At 33.6% G+C, this 20,021-nt stretch overlaps 1 protein-coding gene across 5 annotated transcripts in view; it reads left to right on the forward strand.

Annotated features, from left to right (window-relative positions):
- The window catches only part of Usp7 (Ubiquitin-specific protease 7), a 780,393-nt gene that overhangs the window by 270,843 nt on the left and 489,529 nt on the right, over positions 1-20,021 (forward strand). For 4 of the 5 annotated variants that reach the window (XM_089595056.1, XM_089595060.1, XM_089595059.1 and 1 more), the window contains one exon: positions 15,721-15,915. The exons of the other annotated variant lie outside the window; for it this stretch is intronic. In XM_089595056.1, coding sequence (XP_089451182.1) covers positions 15,721-15,915 — 195 coding nt within the window. The remainder of the gene's footprint in view (positions 1-15,720; positions 15,916-20,021) is intronic. 5 annotated transcript variants of the gene reach the window in all.

Consider the following 20,021-nt stretch of genomic DNA (forward strand, 5'->3'; position numbering starts at 1 on the left):
AGACAGGCTTTTTCTCTGAGGTCGGATTTCATCTCGAAGGGGTCGACATCGGCCAATGAACTCTTTGTTATGGAGTTGCTGCCTCTAATCGTTTGACGCCATTGATCGTCCCCCGAGTCAAGCCGTTGGCTGCTGCGAGGGGCACGAGAGCTGCGCGCCAGTACAAAGAGGCAAATCGATTGTCGTACGTATATAGTTTAGAGGTGAGAAAGACAACAAAAGGCCAATTCAAAAACAGGTATTTTTTGTTTCTTTATTGTGAATGCGAATGAGGAGGCGAGTGATCAAGCTCATTATTTTTTATGTTATCTCCGACCGATTCAAGTGAAAACAAATAAATTGTTAACGTCAGTTTGTTATACTTGATAATTTATCTTTTTATTTATCTCTCCACGCTACCAAGATATATTCGTTGTTGCTCCGTCTCGCTTACTAATAAATCGATTAGTGGATACGTCAACATAAAATGGTAGCAGAGCGTAGTTTCATTGTGGGAGGAGTATTGCATCGTGTTAAGGCTGCGTTAGATTCGTGTAACTGAAGTAGATTTCGAAAACAGTTTTTTAGATCGCTAGTCGCCATTGAGTGCTTCTTCGTTCGTTGCTGGTACATTTGGGAGAAGTCATCTTGTTGACCGTTGGCTTATACGACATTAACATTGAGTGCCGTTTTACAACAAAGACAAGAAGCGAGACCGAGCAGTCATATTCGACATCGCCGTCATCTTTTTAGTGTGTTTTCATTTCGTCGCTGGAGAACTTGTCAACGTGAGGCTTTCACCTATCCAAGGTCAACTATTATTGTGAACTCATGAGAGTTCGTACATTATATTAAATAGCTAAGTATATCTGCGGGCTCAGCAGAAGTTTATGTATTGTTTTGTTTCGACTAGATTTGCACTATACATATCGTTGTATTTCGAGCGCGTTCGTCATCACAGCACACGTTATATTCGAAATGATTGTGTTCAGTGTTGATTTCGTTCTTTGACTTGTCAATTGGACTCTTGAGTTATACTTGCGCTGTACGTACCGTTGTATTTCGAGTGCATTTATTTAACATTCGTTGAGCTTGAAATAGTTGTTTTCATGTTAATTCTTCGTAATCCTAAAACTGGAAAGTATTGTTGAATAGCACAATGGCTGAAAAGAAAATGACTCAGCAATTGAAACGAGTAAATTTAATTTTAAATTTTTCGTGCAACACCTCCGGGAAGATTGGTGCTGCTAAACGAACCATTGAATATTTTAAGTCTCGAGTAAAATTATTAGAGCAGTATTCGTTGACGTTTGTTGTTAAACATTGTTATTTTAGACTACGAATCCCTTTTTAAGATACATGAATATTTTAATAAAGACGCTTATTCGTGCACGGAGAACGCATATGTGGAGACGCGTGCTGCCATAGAGGCAAAATTTAAAATGCTTAAGACTGTTACACTGGTTCTGACGGGTAATCCTCCGGTATTTTCGGGTGATTTGGTAAATTCTGCGTTGCTGGCATTCTCACTGCCCACGTTTTCTGGTCACCAAGAGGATTGGGAAAGTTTTAAACAGCGCTTCTATAAAGGCTGCTATAAAGGCTCAGTCGCGTATTTCAAGCGTGGCAAAATTACAGTACTTGCTAAATTCAGTGCAGGGTGCGGCCGCTCCACGATTGAAGGGACTGACAGCCCTCGAGCAAGTCTTTAGAGAATTAACAATCCTATTCGAACGCCGCGAGAACTTTTTAATTTGGCCACAGAATCACTGCTAAATATTACTTGTCGTTATTCTACAAATGATGATCACGAAGAAGAAAGAAAATTAGTGTCAGAGAGATTTTTGAGAGCAACAACGATTAAGGAAACGCTAAAATATCATAGCATGGTTCCACTATTTCGTGGAGAATTAGAAGCGAGGCTGCTTTCTTTTTACGAAAAAACAAATATTGTGAAAATATTTAAGTGACATAATTTTGTTAAGAAACTGTTAAAAAAGTTTTACTTGTACACAAAAATTTTGTTACATCTTTAAATAAATATTAAGCAATCGTAACGTTTACTTGGTTTTTTATAACACATTTTTATCAATCGAATAAAATACAATTTCTGAAGTTATTTTTGCTTATCTCCGTTTTACAAGTAATGAATTACTCTTAATAAATTATTAAATGGTGATTTCTTGCTTTTTTGCATTATAATACACAATTTCGAGGTTATACTAACAAATGATAATCACTAAAATTGAAGATCTTTTAATTATCTACAACTTTAACATTTAATTTTTTTTGATACGAGGTACAGATATCAGTTTATACCTAAAAAACAGTTTTTTTCACCATTACGCTCTACATAATTTAATATTTTGACAATAACAATTAAAAAGTCTTGATATTTAAAAAACAGGATTTTCACGTAAAATTTGCTGCAGAATACGATGGTAATATTAAAAACTCGATTTATTTTAGGGGCAATTATTAAAAATCGATTAAAACAATTGAATTGCTTATAGCAATATTAATCTGTTGATAATTTTAAATTTTCAATTTTTTTCCTTAAAGTTTAACTTCCTAGCTACAAAAGTGGTATGGGTGATAATTTTGTAGTTCTTAAGGATTTTGAGCTATTTATTGTTTTAAATGAGTCTCCAACAACTATTACGGAATTTGTTATATTTTATAAAATTGAAAATAGGTGAGAAAAAAAAATTTTTGGACACGTATCTCTTATTTTTAATTGTAGAAACTAGAAACAAATTTTTAGCTGAATTAGAGAGGTGAAGGTCAAAATACGTTCGATTTGTAAAATAATTACCCACATGTGTGATAAGTTCCGCGCATTAGAAATACTATCGCATTTTAAGTTTCGTTAGAAAGAACAGCTTTGTTCAAATTGCCTAGGTTAAGGTCACCTCATAGCTGACTGTCTCTCGAAGCGCAGTTGCAATCATTGCGGCAAACGTAACACTCCTTGCTACACATACAGGGTTCAGCTTATTTGGGGCATGCTTCGTCAGAGGCTGCAGCCTATCAGGCTTGGACAGTTCCATTGAGCTCAGCCATTGGTGGGGGGACAGTTCATTTGGAGGGATCTGCCCTTGTTTTTGCTGCGTCCATTAGTAGCCGAGTGCTGTTGGCCACCGCCAGCATAACTATTCGTAATCAGCACGGTGAGTTGCGAATAATTCGGGCGCTTATTGATCCTGCTGCTGAGCGGTCGTTTTTGTCTGATCACATTGCTTCGTGTTTGTTGCTTTCTTATCGTAGGGCCTCGATATCGATTTCTGGAGTAGGCTTGGCGATTTGTGCACAGGCTTAAAAAGAAGTTACTGTGAGCTTCGCGATTGGATTCTAATTTTTCAGCTGAATGTCGGTTTATCGTATTAAGCGAGTTATCCCACTTGCTTCCCTCAAAAGTAGTAGAGGTACCTAATTATGAATATTTGAGTGGTCTGCATTTGTTGGATAGAAGATTTTCGTTGCCTCGTCGTATCGACGTGATACTGGGCGCTGATGTGTATGCTGCTATCCTCCGGGAAGGGCTTCGATGCAGACCTCTTGATTCTCCTATAGCTCAGCTCACCGTCTTCGGGTGGGTTCTGACTGCATCGGTTCCAGGTTTTGCTGATTAGTCATCGTCTGCTCAGGCTTGTCACGTACGAGTTGTTGATGGATTGGAGGCTCTGATTTCTAAATTTTGGGAGATTGAGGAGGTTCCGTGCAAGCCAATATTGTCGACTGAAGATGAATATAGCGAAAACTACTTTAAGAAATCTACTACTCGTGATAGTTCGGATCGTTTTGTTGTTCGTTTACCCTTTTGTTCTCGTGATTCGTTATGCAATTCTAAGGAAATTGCTTTTGCATGTTTGGTCTGTTTGGAGAAACACTGATCAAAATCTCAGGAAATTGGGGCAGCCTATACCAAATTTAAGAGCGAGTATAAAGAATTGGGTCACGTTATGACGACGCCTCCACTGGAGATTAGACTAGCTCAATGTTACTTGTCTCATCATGCAGTTTTTCGTAATGACCGTACTCGTAAGATCAGAGTTGTCTTTAATGCCTCCCAGAAGTATTCTAATGGTTGTTTTCTTAATGATCTTCTTTACTTGGGACCAAAATTGCAGGTTGACATATCTGCCTTGTTAATTTGTTGGCGTTTTTATCGATTTGTATTTGTAACAGACATCGTTAAGATGTTCCGTTAGATTCTCGTGTATCCTACAGATCGTAAGTGGCAGCATATTCTCTGGAGATCAAGCCCTTTGCAACCTGTTCAAGACTTCCAGTTGCTGATAGTCACGTACGGCACTGCTCCTGTGCCATTTTTGGCAATTCGCACTTTGCTTCAATTAGCTGAAAAGGGTGAGTCTTCTCATCCACAGGCAGCTGCTATACTTTGTTCGCAGGTTTATGTTGACGATGTATTCTCTGGCGCTGATACCTTAACACAGGCTGTGAGTCGTTGTGATAAGTTAATTGAGTTATTAGCTGGTGCAGGAATAGAATTGGGTAAGTGGGCTTCTAATCGCAAAGGAGTTACTTAATGGATTAGAGGGGGTCCAAGAGGCTGAGGTTCCGGTTGAGCGAGAGGAAACGATCTCAACGCTGGGATTCACGTGGAATCCTCGTGCAGATCAATTTTTCTTTATGTTGGAGCTTTCTGAATCATTGATACGGGTGACTAAAAGGGTCGTTTTGTCGGAGATGGCTCAATTATATGATCCTCTTGGATTTTTGGCTCCTGTGATCATCGTTCCTAAAATTCTCATGCAGGACTTAATGTTAGAAAAGCTGGATTGGGATGTGAAGCTCACTGGCGAAGTTAGGTCTCGCTGGTCGAGTTTTCGTTCTTCGTTGACGTTCTAGAGTGAGATTAGGATTGCTCGTCCACTGGGAGTTTCGGCGTCGCAAAGAGCATATTGTGCTGTAATATATTGTGTAAATTCTAACGGTCAATCAAATTAAAGTATGGCAAAGTCTAGGGTTGCTCCAGTCAGGACACAGTCTCTTCCTTGAGTTGAGCTTTGTGGAGCCGTTTTTCTCGTGCGATTAGTTGGGTTCGTTATTCAGCATTTGGTGGGTCAGCCTCCAGAAATGCGTTTTTGATCGGATTGTCAAGTTATTTTGGATTGGCTCAAGGGACATCCTTTACGTTGGCCGGTTTTTGTGACAAAGAGAGGAAGTAAAATCTTGACTGCTTTTCCATCGCTTGCTTGGAATCATGTGTCTTCCGCAGAAAATCCTGCTGACTTTGCCATGCGGGAAGTCACTCCTTCTCGCCTAGCTTCTTTTAAGCTTTGGTGGCATGGTCCTTCGTGGCTGCAGAGTGGTACTCTTTTTTCTGAAGGTTCTCAGCTGTTAGGCGAGTTGTTGGGTGCTGATACAGTGACAGCCATGGGAACAATTGCTGATACGGTTAACAGTTATGAGAATTGTTTATTGGATTTGTTAAGACGTTATTTTAGTTATTTAAGGATGGTGAGAATTGTTGCTTTATTATTTCGTTGACGTAGTGAGGTTAGTGTACATGAAAAAAATGGTGATTCTTTAGGAATAGGGTTGTCTTGATGGGCTTGAATGGCAATTTTTCTTAGGGTTCAATGTCATCATTTTGCTCATGAAATAAATTGCCTTTTTAAGAGTCGCGCCCTTTCGTCTAACTCGTGTTTGTTACGCTTATCACCATTTTTTTATAATGATATATTAACGAGTGGGTGGTCATTTGCGTCATTGCATCAAGTGTAGAGGAGCTAAGTCTGTAAAGGGTTACGTTACGATTTTTGTCTGTTGAGTTTATAAGGCTGTGCATATCGAGGTTGTATCTGACCTTTCCACCCATGCCTTCATGGCAGCGTTTCAACGATTTACTTCTCGGAAGGATGTTTGTCAAAAGATATATGTCAAAAGGTCTGCACAGATTATTGAGGCTTGTCTAAACTCTCGTCCTATCTTTCCCATGAGTTCCATTGGTGACGATTGTTTCGCTCTCAGGTCATTTTTTAATCAGTTCTGCTCCTCTCTCAATTTTGGAATCTTGTTCGGAGGTTGCCGCTGATTTAAACCTGCACTAACGGTGGAATCTGATCACTCGTATGCATCGATCGTTTGGGTACGTTGGCGTGAGGAGGTACTTCATCACCTTCAGCAGCGTAATAAGTTGCTTAAAGAGGTCGATAATTTAAAGGTGGGTGATTTGGTAGTCATTCGTGACGAGCAGTTTTTTGCTGGTTGGTGGTCGTTGGCCGTTAGGACGTGTGGTGGAGGCTTTTTCTGGTCAAGACGATTTGGTGAGAGTGGTCAAAGTAAGAACGGTGACTTCAGAATTCAAGCGTCCAGTAGTAAAGCTGGTGAAGTTTCCTGTTGATAAGGAGGTCGCAGTTCACTTTGCGGGGATAAATATATAATTGGCTAAGGTGACTTGTTCTTTTTTTTTTCGTGTTGACTCCTAGTCGGTCGTGTAGGTGACTTGATCTGGGCAATTGGTCGCGTGCGTTTTTAAAATTTGTATTATATAGAGTTTTAAAATGAGAGCAATAAGTGAGTGGTAATGTTTCATTGTAAAAAATTGAAACTTTGAATGAACATTGTAATTGAGAATTATATGTGTCAATTAACTTATAACCGAGTTTAATTTCAATAGTATTCTTGTATAGATATTCTCATCTGCTCATTGATTATTTAAATGTCATTACTGTCAAGAATTGAGACCGATTGTAGTAAGTGAAGTTATTTTAAGATCGGTTCATTATTACATATTTTATAATAATGAGTTTATATTTACGATATAAAATTTCTTAAATGAGAAGTATTTTTATGAATCTTATCACTGGCATATCCACATCGACTTAGTAAATCATTGTTAAAGCGTAGCTGTTTATTCAACTACACAAATTGATTGTTTCTATGTCGAACCAAGGCGGGCGGAATAATGGGATATGTGTGTGTGTGTTCTTCCCCGATTAGTTTGCATCCGTGTTGTATTGCGGGGAGAGAGAAAATCTATACGTGCGTATGGCTGTCGTTTGGTATCAAGTGCGTGGTCTCTTGGCTTGCCGAAATATCGCCAGTGGTAGAAGGAGTTGAAGAAATTATCAGGACATAGTATTCCGCGGTGAGGCAGCGACAGACAATTCGGTATGGGACAATGAAGCCGGCAGATGTATGGCCTGGCTGCTCTTAGTACTTCTCCTATCATGCTCATCGGAGCATTATCTTCGACTTGGTGGGACAGGCTTTTTCTTTGAGGTCGGACTTCATCTTGACGGGGTCGACATCGGCCAAAGAACTCTTCGTTATAGAGTTGCTGCCTCTGATCGTTTGACGCCGTTGATCGTCCCCCGAGTCAAGCCGTTGGCTGCTGCGAGGGGCATGAGAGTTGCGCGCCAGTACAAAGAGGCAAATCGATTGTCGTATGTACATAGTTAAGAGGTGAGAAAGACAACAAAAGGCCAATTTGAAAACAGGTATTTCTTGTTTCTTTATTGTGAATGCGAATGAGGAGGCGAGTAATCAAGCACATTATTTTTTATGTAATCTCCGACTGATTCAAGTGAAAACGAATAAATTGTTATAGTCAGTTTGTTATACTCGATGGTTAATTGTTTTATTTATCCCTCCACGCAACCAAGATATATTCGTTGTTGCTCCATCTTGCTCACTAATAAATCGATTAGTGGAGATGTCAAGAGCCGTTACTGCTGTTTCAGAGTTTTCTATTGCTTTAAACATATTATCTTCTTGAAAAACTATTTTTGGTTTATTTTCAATATGTACTGGTAAATTAAATACAGAATGACTACGCCCACTCAAAGAATACTCTTGCAATTGCCATGCGACTTTTCTGGGGCTAAAATAGTGGCCATCTACATACTCTGATATTTTATCAAAAATTTCTACACCGTCTTTTTTATCACTTGTACCTGTTTTCGTTATTTTACGTAATGCTCTTCCTCCTCCTTCATGAACATTATTAAAAACATCCTTTAAATAGATGCACAATACTCAACATTAATGTGGCAATTATATTTCGTTAATAAAAATGAATTGTATGGTACTACTATTGTATTATCAACTAAAATTTTTTCAAGACTATTTTTGATTCCATAAATGTGAATATCACATCTTTTGTTACTTCTGTTGTAATTTAGGTATTTATTTTTTGTAAAAAAAGTATGATTAGTGAACTTTTTTGGAAACTTTTTTGTAAAAATTTTTTGATGACTTGGAAGACATGGACTATTTTTACCATGAGGTCCACGAAGCATGTGTTCAATAACTCATCGTTGTATTTGTGAATCAAGTAGAATTTTTGCTGAAATACATTTATCTATATCTACAGTAGTAAATAATTTATTATTAAGATGCAATGTTACAATGAGATGAGAATGAGGTAATTCTCTTTTTTGAAATTCAATGGTACACGTAAGCAATGACTTTTCCAAAAATATTGTGTTTAGTTATATCGTTTAAAATTAATTTTAATTTTGTATGAAATAATCTAATAGTTATATCCTATGTATTATTCGGAGCGATACCTTAGAAAATCACTCAAAAAAGTTTTTTTAAATTTGCTTTATTTATTTTTATTCAGGGTTAAACGTTACGGTGATAAAAAAAATCAGGTCGTCTAAACTTTCGCGTTACTACCATTGCATCTTGATAATGTTTCCGCATATACCTAGTACCACCGATGTTTGTTAAAAGTAAAATTAACACATTTCAAACTTTAACTCTTTTCAAAATTTTTAGAGTTATTCGAGGCACTCTGCGTTACGTGATCTATTAAATCCTAATAACATTTAATTCTTAAAATTGTTTGCTTATTGTGAAAGAAGTTAATTGTCTTGCTTTCTATCATAATATATGCATGCAAAAAAATTGTTGCGTTAATCTTCGAGTGTAGGGTATGGGACTAAAAATTTTACTAGTTGGTTGATTAAAAGTTTGATATAAGTAAAATTGAAGCAACGTAAGATTCTTTGCTTTTGTTAAAAATTTTTGTTTATTGTATGTACTCCATCCTACATCTGTGACTGGAAATAATAAAGTAAATACCATTAGATCGACATGCTGTATCCGGCATACAGCATCGGTAATGCAACCTATAAAGGTGTTAATAAATCAGATGATAATATTCATATGAATTTTCCTGTAGAAATGTTACACAAAATTCGTGAAGGCTTGCCACCTCATGAACTTAAATTTAAAATAGGTACAATAGTAGCGTTAATTTAAAATTTTGGCATATCAGACAACTTATGTAACGGTACACGATTACGAATTACTAAATTGTTGAAGTATAAGGTAGAAAGCGAAATAAATACGAAAGGGAAAATTAGTTTTAAAATTTTAATTTCAAAAGTAACATTTAATACCAAAAGTACTTTATCATTACCTCTTGTTTTACACAGAAAACAATTCCCATTAGTTGTAGCATTTGCTATGACTATAAACAAGTCTCAAGGTCTAAGTTTTGATAATATGAAGTTATTCTTGAAAAAACATTTATTTTCTTACGGTCAATTGTATGTAGCTTTATTGAGATGCAAGAATAAAAATGAAATTTTTGTTTAAATCGATAGAGAAAACATTTAAGATATTAAAAATATAGTTTGGAAAAAAATTTTTGATTACAAGTTATAATGTATCTAATAATAAAACAACATCATTTGAATATTTTTAAACGTATAAACAAAATTTATTACCTAACAATACATCCCATAAATGTATACTGTGTTTATCTATTTTACTAATTGCAACATTAATTTAAAACAGAATAGGAATATACCTAAGTCTTCGTGATTTAATAGGGCTTAATGAGTTGACCCACAAAATAAGTCATCTTAATGCGAAACTTACACAGTGCGTTTTAATAATAAAATGAATGTGATTTGATTTTATGTATGTACTAGTCTTATTAACACATATACAAAATAATACAATACATACACATAAGAATTAACATTTCATACATAGTTTATCATAAATGCTAACAACAAAAAGCTTAGCGTACCAAGAACTTTATACTTACTAATAAATTGAAATACAATCAATATCAATTGGTTTCTTAGTGTACTATTAGTTGTATCAATGAAATGTTTAATAATTATTCGTGTGTATAAAGTCCATCTATTTGCCTCCCGAGCTATGTGGAAAAATAGATGACAAAAGAGATTATTGAAAAAAAAACCTTGTACTTCACAGTTAACATTCCTTAGGAATAAATATTTCTACAGTAAAAAAATATATGACATTATTTTCATGATGTTTTGAATTATATTTATATAAAGAGACTTTGAGTGAGACATGAATAAATGAGTAATATCTCAACTACAAACATGAATGGTTTTACATGGTGGAACGTTGCTTGGAATGCCCCACACAGTTAACTACATAATATAACAGTTAACTTTATAATTTAATAAAGCTAATACATCTAATGTATTTATATAATTATAATAAAGCTTTGCGCAACGACCCCCTATAAATCAATCGTAACTTTATATTTCTTCTTGACAATGAAATAATTGATGTTGATAAGACAGTTGTTTTTTAATAATTTCATAATGAAGCAGATTAGAAATAATAGATTGATTCATATACGATATATCACGTTTATATACACATCAAGGTCCGAAAAAGACTGTATGATCCCTGTCAGGTTCCATAAAAGAAGTGGGTGGGGGCCACAAAAAAATGTGTAGGGAGTCGGTGGAAGAGGATGCGGGGTGCTGAGGGGGATTGTGGAAAAATCTGCAATATGTTAAAATAAGCATGAAAATGACGGGTTCTTACCTTGTTTTGTAGCGCAGCCGTGGGGGGGTGGCAGGGGGTGAGTAAAAGTCTGTGGGGTGGCTGCCGGGGGGTTGTGTGAAATGCCTCACCGACATAACTGTATAATATAGAAATATTTATACATATACTTGTAGGATTTTACCTCCTGTGCGCCTTGCGCACCAACCCTCTAATTTTTAAATCACCTAAAAACTTTGTTTTTTCAGTTTGAATTTTTAAATAATATCAGAGAAGGTCTTCCACCACACAAATTAAAATTGAAAATAAATCCTAAAGTAATGTTAATAAGAAATTTAAGTACATCAGACGGTCTTTGTAATGGTCCAAGATTAAAAATAAGAAAATTATTCAAGTATAACATAGAAGCAGAAATAATAACGGCAAATGTAAGTAAATAGAGAATAATAAGTAAAATTTAATGAGATATCAATATATAAAAATCGAGCTCTATTAGTTATTTTGATTTCAATCAATGTGTTTCTAGTGTTATGAGATAACTTTTGTACACTATCTGACAAAAGCGGTCTCACCAAAAAAAAGTCTTGAATATTTTAACAATAAAAATTTGTCCGTAAAATTTTTTTATTGGAACTTAGGCTTTTTCTTTAATCAGATTTATATATATATACATATTTTTATATTTACTCGTGCTAGTGCTCCTTGCTAACTATCCATTTCCAGTTTAAAGTTAACTAGTAAAATTAAAAAAGTTTCTCATTTTTTTTTTATTTTACGATTTTTTATCGAAAAGTAATCTCGTCAAAAATATTATAGCGTCGAATGTTCAAAATTAAGTATGCTTTTGACAAATTAATTATTTATTATAAGCTGGTCTCTGTGCGCTCTGCGCGCTATCACCATTGACAAAGAGTTGTGTGAAGTAAATTAAAAATACTATATGTACTATTTAAAAGGATTTAAACGTTATGTAATTCGATATATCATTGAGACTTTTCACCTCGTCAACTACTTTTGTTCAACAGTTTTTTATTTATAAACAAATTTATTGTTATTTAGGCAGGTAGAGATCAGGTAATATTAATTTTTATTTTTTAAACCATGTTCTGAATCATAAAAATGATAGTCCTCACATTTGTAACAATCTTACATTACATAGAAATTCATAAATGCAGTGCTTTTTTTTGTTTCTTAGATCTTCGGTTGGTAAGAAAAGCTTTTTTTCTGCACTTTCTGTTTTTAATGTCAAACAACAATTTTATCATTAATATAAACAATACCATACTTATTGTTTCACAGAGTTTTTGGTTATTTTGTTGTACTTTTTTATTTTCTGTATACAAGTTAAGTTTTCACAACATCGATTATACTTTTGTGTAAGTTTACCAGCTTTCTTTCAATACACATAAATTATTTTTTTTTTGTCTAGGCAGTACCTTCTTTTATTATCAGATTGCATGTCTTGCGTCACCAGTGGTATTCCTGGTTGCCTAACAATCAGAAACTGATAACATAATACAGAACCATTGACTCCTAAATAGTAGCTGATGGTTTAATGCTTATTTCAAAAGTAGATAACTTCGATTACACGAAACCGTTTGGCGTATGACTGATGATCAAAGACTACAGGCACCTGTATAATATTACCATACCAATGTACTACTGATAACAATTTTATTCGATACACATCTAAATAGAACTATAACCAGCTTAACAATTTTCATTTACATACAAACAGTTTTAATAATTATGTCGATATTAATAATTACGTTTATAAACTGTTACAGTTCGTACCTTAAAGTAGAACCACAACTGCTGGTATAAAGTGCTTTTGAATGTCGCGTATTTTTCGATTTCTTACATCAAAATAAGAAAGAGCTTTGACAAATGCATTAGTCGACAATAAGATACATTTTTTACCTTTTACATAGTTTAATCCACGAAAATTAAACTCAAATGATGTTTCTACACTAAATTTTATGTTGAAAAAATATACTGATCTTAGAGGCTTCCACAAACTGACGGACTAACTTAAATACAAAAGAAAAAAAACTTTTTTCTAAAGTTTTTTTACATACTATCTAATTTTTAGAAGTGACTGAGGAAATCTAGGAGATGACACGGCAAAAAAAATGTTGGTAAATAGGACTCAATCTAGTGTATATATTTTATCTAAGAGTACATTTTAAGTATAATATTATCAATAGCCATTTAGTAGCTTTCATATGTGAGTAAAGCGTGACGGAAAACTAACCATAAAATATTTCTTGAATAAAACCAAACTACTGAAAAGTAAGTTGTATAATGGCACTTGTTTACAATTTGATAATCCTACTTAAACTCATTAGTTTTAAAGAAATCTTGACTATGGTTATTCAAAACCAAGTTGGAGTGAGAGTTACTGCTATTTACTTGATACTAAGGATCCTTATGGAATATAGGTATGTCGTTTAAAATTCTTTTTGGTACAGTGTGGTTCAGTAAAAAGTATAGTGATACAGTTAGTCAATTAAGAATGGAAGACGATTTTAATAGGAGTGACTTTCAACATTTTCCTCTACTAGATTCAAATGAACAATCTTATAAAATTTTACTATTGTAATTTTTAGGTACGTCTTACTAATTTTTTAATTCCTTAGAAAGTATACGTTCGTTAGACATTCCATGTTCTAAAAGCTAAAAACATGAAAACTTAGATGTTTTTGAAAAAACCTATCTAACAATTTTAATACAGCGCTTAAAAACTTAGATAATTTATAAGCACTGCTTGATACCTAACTATTCTAAAATTACTTGAGTAAATAACCCATTGAACTCTAGTCAATCTGCTTATTCCCTTAAAATATTTACGGAAAAATTTGATATCGAAAATAACTATTTTAAACTCCTTTAAGGAGCCAAGTAGCAGGTTTTCCAATTGCTTTCTTTCATACTAATTTAAAAATTTTACAAAATATTTGTTAATTGTTTTTTACATAATTTTTTTTCTTTTAAATTTATGTAATTTAATCGTTAGTATGAGTTTCAAATATTCGTAGCATGATGTTATGAATTTTTTGTAGACTTTGTACATGTATTGTACAGCAAGTTTTTCTGTTATATAATTATGTAATTTAATTGTTAGGACGCATGTAAAAAATTCTTAGAATGGTGTTTTGAAATTTTTACGGTTTTGATTACACGGTGAATTCCGGTAATTCGGTGACTAAAAATTTGTGAGGTAACTGGGCACAGCGTCAAAAAACGGTGTTGAACGAATTATCATTTGAAACAATAAACTTCTTTTTATTCTACAAGACATTTTGGATGGAAAATGATAAAAAAAAGTAGAAGTTGAAGGAAAAAATTAACAAAAAACAATATTTCTTATATGATGTTAAAATCATATGTATTCCACATTACTATAAAAGTTAAATCGCTTGAGCTTTATCGAGACAGAATGGGGTACGTACTTTTTTTCAAATAATTAAAAAATGTGAACATTTTCTCGTACTTTCTAACGTTACTGAAGTAAGAAATATCACAAATAATAAAAGTTAGTAGGATTGTCGATTCAATTTATCTGTAATATAGAGAATTGAAATCATAACCCAATATTTTTTCGTGCACGATTGTCGTTAATGCAATGGCAGAGAATATTTGGATTTGTAACATAAAAACTATTTAAAAAGTAATATTCCACATTTTTCGACTGCATATTACTATTATTTGGATTCAGAACTTGACAATGCTTCATGTAAGTGAGAATACAAGCTCTCCGTTGCAAACTACCATTATCAGATTGTAGGCTTAAATAAGCTCCATTTCTTATTGTTTCATCTAAATAAAGTTCTTTTATCTATTAATAGTCACTGTCATGGCAATACGAAAATGATCATATGTGATTAAGATAGAAATTGCGCGTTCGTCCAGAATTAGCTCAAGCGATGTCCTGAATTACCTCAACACAAATTAAGTAAGTCCTGTTATAGCTGAAGTAGACATACGTTTTAAAATTTGATTTTTAAACACTCAAAAAAGAAAACATACATAATTGTTCTTTTAATTGATGGAAGAAAATGTGTGTCAACTATTGAAATCGATTGTGCATACTATTGTGATATAATTTTTGAAAAACTGAGTATAATAATTTCGTACCGTCAAAAGTGTCCTGAATTACCTGAATTTACATTACATGATAACTAATTATTGTTTCTCGTTTCCTTTCAATCTACATAGCTTAAACTACAGTCATTTTTTAATTTAGTTGTAAATTAAATTCCGAAATTGAGATATTGACGAAGTTAAAAAAGCTTGTTGTTGGATAAAACACTAAGAAGAAAGTTATTGTTGTAGTTACAAAAGCTTGTTATTGTTCTTTTAGTCCCTTTTCTAAATGCAAAACACACTATTGATATAATTAATCCAATGTACGACATAATTTACTATAGGTAAAACTGAGTCAAATATGGGGTTGTTTACGTATATTTCATGACGTATACATGATATTACATGACATATAAACTAAGTTTTCAATTTGTTTCTAAAACTAAGTATCCATCGTTTTATTTTTATCAACGAAATGTGCAGTTACATTTTCCAGATGTTCTGTAGAGTTTGAAAAAATCAATTTCATAAAGTCGATTGATGATAATTTTTATGGTGTGAAATTTTTAGGATATAAATTATTTATCACGATCTTACAATTTTTTGATATTTCCCAATGTTATAAAAGCAAAAGGTTGAAGTATTTTGAATGTATTATTTAGAGAATATTTAAAAATAAATGAGTACGTAAAACTACGTTAAAATTAAGAACTCAGTTGGACACAAGAATTCCATGCAGATCTCCTATTAGCTGCGCATTTTTACACAATACGTTAGTTATAGTACGTGATATTTACAGCCATGCCTTTATAGTTTCGATGTTAACAGATTTCAAAGTTACTTGTACTAAAAAAGTTTTTATATTTATTGTAATATAATTTGGTGCATTTTTTTTAGCTGCGTAAAGCTGTGTATAAAATGCCAACTGAAAGTGATGATTCAAGTAAAAGTGTAGCATTGGCATTACAGAGGGTATTTCATGAACTTCAGTTTTGTGACAAACCAGTTGGTACAAAAAAATTAACGAAGAGCTTTGGTTGGGAAACGTTGGACTCGTTTATGCAACATGATGTTCAAGAATTTCTGCGAGTGGTAATTAAAATAATGTTACAAAACAAATTTTTTAAATTTTGAATTATTGCTTTACAAAACATGCCAAATTTTACTATGAATTAATGTATGACAAAAATGTATATAAAATAATAGTTGTGAAAAGAATATTCATAATAATTTGGTTTATGTAGTCTTTAATATGAAAACTTTAAGGTCTTATTAATTGACTTGCGTGTAATAAAAATGTCAACGTGAGAATACGAAGACAGGCCGAAAAAAGACTTAGCTATAAGTAAGCAGACGTTAACCAAGTGATAGTGAAAAAGATATTATTAATGTACATATAGATCAAGTTCTGCTTGTAAGAGCTTGAATTAAAATTTTTAAAATCATATTGTTGACACTGCTCTGAGAGTTGGTGATCTGATTACCGATAAATTTATTTTTCATTTTTTTCTTAGATACTTTTAATAAGTAAAGTATTCTGTACTGTTCCAGATTAAATTTTTGTGAAATTTTCGTTAAGTCTAGTTTTAACATTCTCCGTGTTCCACATATGTTTCATATCATTTGGGTCAAATAGTAATAAAAAAAGGTATGTGCATGGTCAATTAAGAGGGTTAACCAATCCAATGCCTTGATAGGGAGTGTTGGCTGCACTGTTTAGCATTAGACTTTTAAAATAATGGAATTCATTTCAGATAGGTGATCCCAAGGATTTAGGACACCCTTAAGTGCACACATTATTGATTTAACAACAACCTGTTCCTTGTTTGAGATAGGTTGCAGATAAAAGTTATTGAGTTGGAAATAAACAAAAATAAAATTCATATCAGGTACTAATATTCAGAGGTGATTAAGGGTCCTCAATTATTTACTAAATTTTTCTCTGGAACAAGTTAAGACCAATAAAGACAATTGATAAATAAGAATAGTAAATAAAGTACTCAATAAACGAATAAATTTGTTTAAAAATTAACAGATAAACATGAAAGGTTTAAAGTAGTAAGACGGTACATACACTCTACTATAATGTCGTCAAATAAGATAAAATCTACTGTTAATAGTATGACAGTATAAACTATAGTACAACAAATAAAAAAGGAAGTTAGATATATACCTCCTTGTTTCTCAAGGTATGGTATTAAGTTAAATTAAATGATTCGGATCATTATTATTAACATTACTTATTTAAAGTTGGCTGATTATCATGAAAGAAATAATTATTTCCTGTTTCGAAAATACTAAATAAAAGAAGGGAATAAAATGTAATAAAAAAATTAGTATATAGGATCGATTAAAATAAATTGTATGACATCACACACTCTACGTCATGTGTGCGTGGATGTGTGTGTGAGAGCTTCGATGGTTTGGTAAGCGGGCTAGCCGCCTGGCCGGAGATACTCGAGGGGTCATGGGTTCAAATCCTATCGAAAATTTTCGAAATATTTTTCTCGGGCTTTTTCGATGGGACAAGTACCCAGAATGCCGAAACACTACTTATCCAATTTTTAAAACTTATAGTCGATTTTTTTGATGATGTCTAGACCTCCTGGGACATTCTTTTTGAAGGAAAGCCAACATCAGGCCAGCTCCCTGGATAAAAAGTTACTGTTGCTTACAAAAAAGTCAGAACAGCGAATCAGATGGTTTATTAAAAATATCTGTCAGTTAAACTTGATAATAGCTAGGATGTGCTCAAGACAATCGCTGCGCCCTGTAAATAGTATCCAGTAGGATAAATAACCGAGTCGTCTGAGAGGAACTCTGCAAGAGGCCTGCACGAAAGACTCGCACACCGAGCAGTTAAGGCAAAAAAGTCAAAAGAAAAAATGATCTCTTACATGGCAAAGCTGAAGATAGTCCTAAAATTCAAAATACCAATATTAATACTAATATGTGTGTGTGTGTGTCAGAAGTGGTTTGAGCTGAGTGCTCTAGGCGTGTGTACCGTTTGTGAAAAGCGCATGCGCCACGGTAAAGTGAGTCAAAGAGTGTGGGTCTGAACTCCACGCCCCGCGCAGTAGCACAGTCCACGCCAGTGATGCCAGACGGTACTGCAAAGTCGCACATGCGCAGAAGAGCTTAATGCTCATTCGCCAGTCAGCAGCGCGCTGCTTAAAGTAGGCCCCGCCTGAGCTCTCTCTCTAGCTTCCCCACTCCAGCCTCCCCCCAGATGGTTAACTCAAGCCTTCCCTAACACTTTATATACTGCTTCAGTATCACGTAGGAGAAAGCTATCGGTAGCTGAGTGGGCTAGCGCACATGATGATTTTGCTCACTTAATTTTCGAATCTCAGCTGCGCAATTTTTTTTTTTATTTGTTTTTTTTTTTTTTTTAATCCACGCATTAAATTTAAATACGTACATGATATATAATAATTTAAAAAAATATAACTTTCCTGATTAATATGATACAGTGATTATTAATCAGGTGAAATTTATATTTTTAGTTTGTTGTACTGACTAAAAGTATTAATTTTTTTTTTTTTCATTAATTAAGTACGAAATTTAGAAATAGTTATTTTTTATGTTTTATACGCAAGATGTACTTTTATATACTTATTTTAGAAAATAAATAAATAAATGCAACGAAGTACCTCGATAAAAAAATTTAATAAGTAATCATGCGTCAAATTGGGCAGTTTCCACACTACCCTTGAGGTACTGCCTGTAGTGCGTTAGGTTGTTTCGATTACACGTACATCAGTGTTTTACTTTAATACTGACATATTACGCTTAAGCGTAAAAAAAATTTCGCAATCATTACAAGACTACAGTTTTCTTTATTTATTCTTGATATACGTGTAATGTTGGTACCTTTGCTAATATTTTTATATAGCATTTTATATTTCTAAACTCGAAACAATCACTCTTAGTTGAGGTAGCATAAGGATCCATCAAATATCTATAGATATGCTGATTCAGCATGGTCTTGCATGCCCATGATCGACATAGGTCTTAACTATATATCGTTTGTTTACATTATATTTCTGTCACTGGACTCAACTGTTTTTTTGGCATGCTTCTACGAGACTCGCGTTCTTTCTCAGTTTGCAGTAAATCGTGCATGCGTAACTAACTGCCTTCTTGTCATTTATTTCTGTTGTAACCCGCGCCGTGTATTGAAGCTTTATCTTTCTGCACTTAATAGTGGTGATTTGTGTTTTGAGCGAATGAACTCATTAATAGCATGTGTTATGTGAGTGTGATTAAGCTCGTTTGTGAGTCCTTTTAGTGCTAGTTCTTTATTTTTTCGCTGTTCGAACCTGTACATCGCATGCGGCCAATGGATCATTGAATTAAACCAATTACATTGTTTGCATAGACAATTTTAATTTTTGTGTTAGTATTCAATGTGACATTTTCTCCTTGATTTTTTTTTTAAATGTTGTCTTAAATAGCAAGTAAGCGTAAATGTGAGAAAGATAAAAGTGTTATTCCTAAAAAAAAAAATGCACACCGTGGGAGCCAGACTGGTCCCGCGACCCAGAATTGAAAGATTCTATTTTAAAACACGCGACATTATCTTAAACTTTTAAATACACACATTGCAAATAAAATTATTCATTTTACCACAAATCCGATTTGTACCGACAGGTTAGGAGTGAACGCCATCGTGATAGCGTTAACGCGGCAAAAAAATTAAAAACTTTTGTATCTGTCACACCGTCCGGGGATTCTTTAAAAAAAAGAACGCAAATTGCCGAAATGAATGTTGCTTTTTTCGTTGCGGAGGAGAACGTCGCGATTAAGTTAGTTGATAGATTAGTACCTATGTTTAAAAAAGTAGCGATTGATCCAGAGGCAGTGCAAAACATGCAAATCAAAAGAACGAAAGCAGATAATGTGATAAATAAAATCTTGTATCCGTGTGAATTCGAAAGTATAATTGAGATATTAAATAATGTTCCTTTTTCAGTACTAATCGATGAAAGTACAGACATAAGAAATTCTAAGCTTTTGTGTATTTGTGTTCAGTATTATGATAAAAAAATGGGTAAAGTAGTACAATATTTATTACAACTTTTAGAATTGAATCCTTTGCAAGCTTCTGCTTCAAATTTGTTTTTAGCTTTTGAGAAATTTTTGTGTAACAGTCGTATTCCATTGAAAAATTTAGTTGGCTTAGCTTGTGATAATGC

The sequence above is a fragment of the Copidosoma floridanum genome, unplaced genomic scaffold (assembly GCF_036245765.1).
Source record: "Copidosoma floridanum isolate Cflo_tuat_1 unplaced genomic scaffold, Cflo_Japanese_pri ptg000024l, whole genome shotgun sequence".
NCBI lineage: Eukaryota > Metazoa > Arthropoda > Insecta > Hymenoptera > Encyrtidae > Copidosoma > Copidosoma floridanum.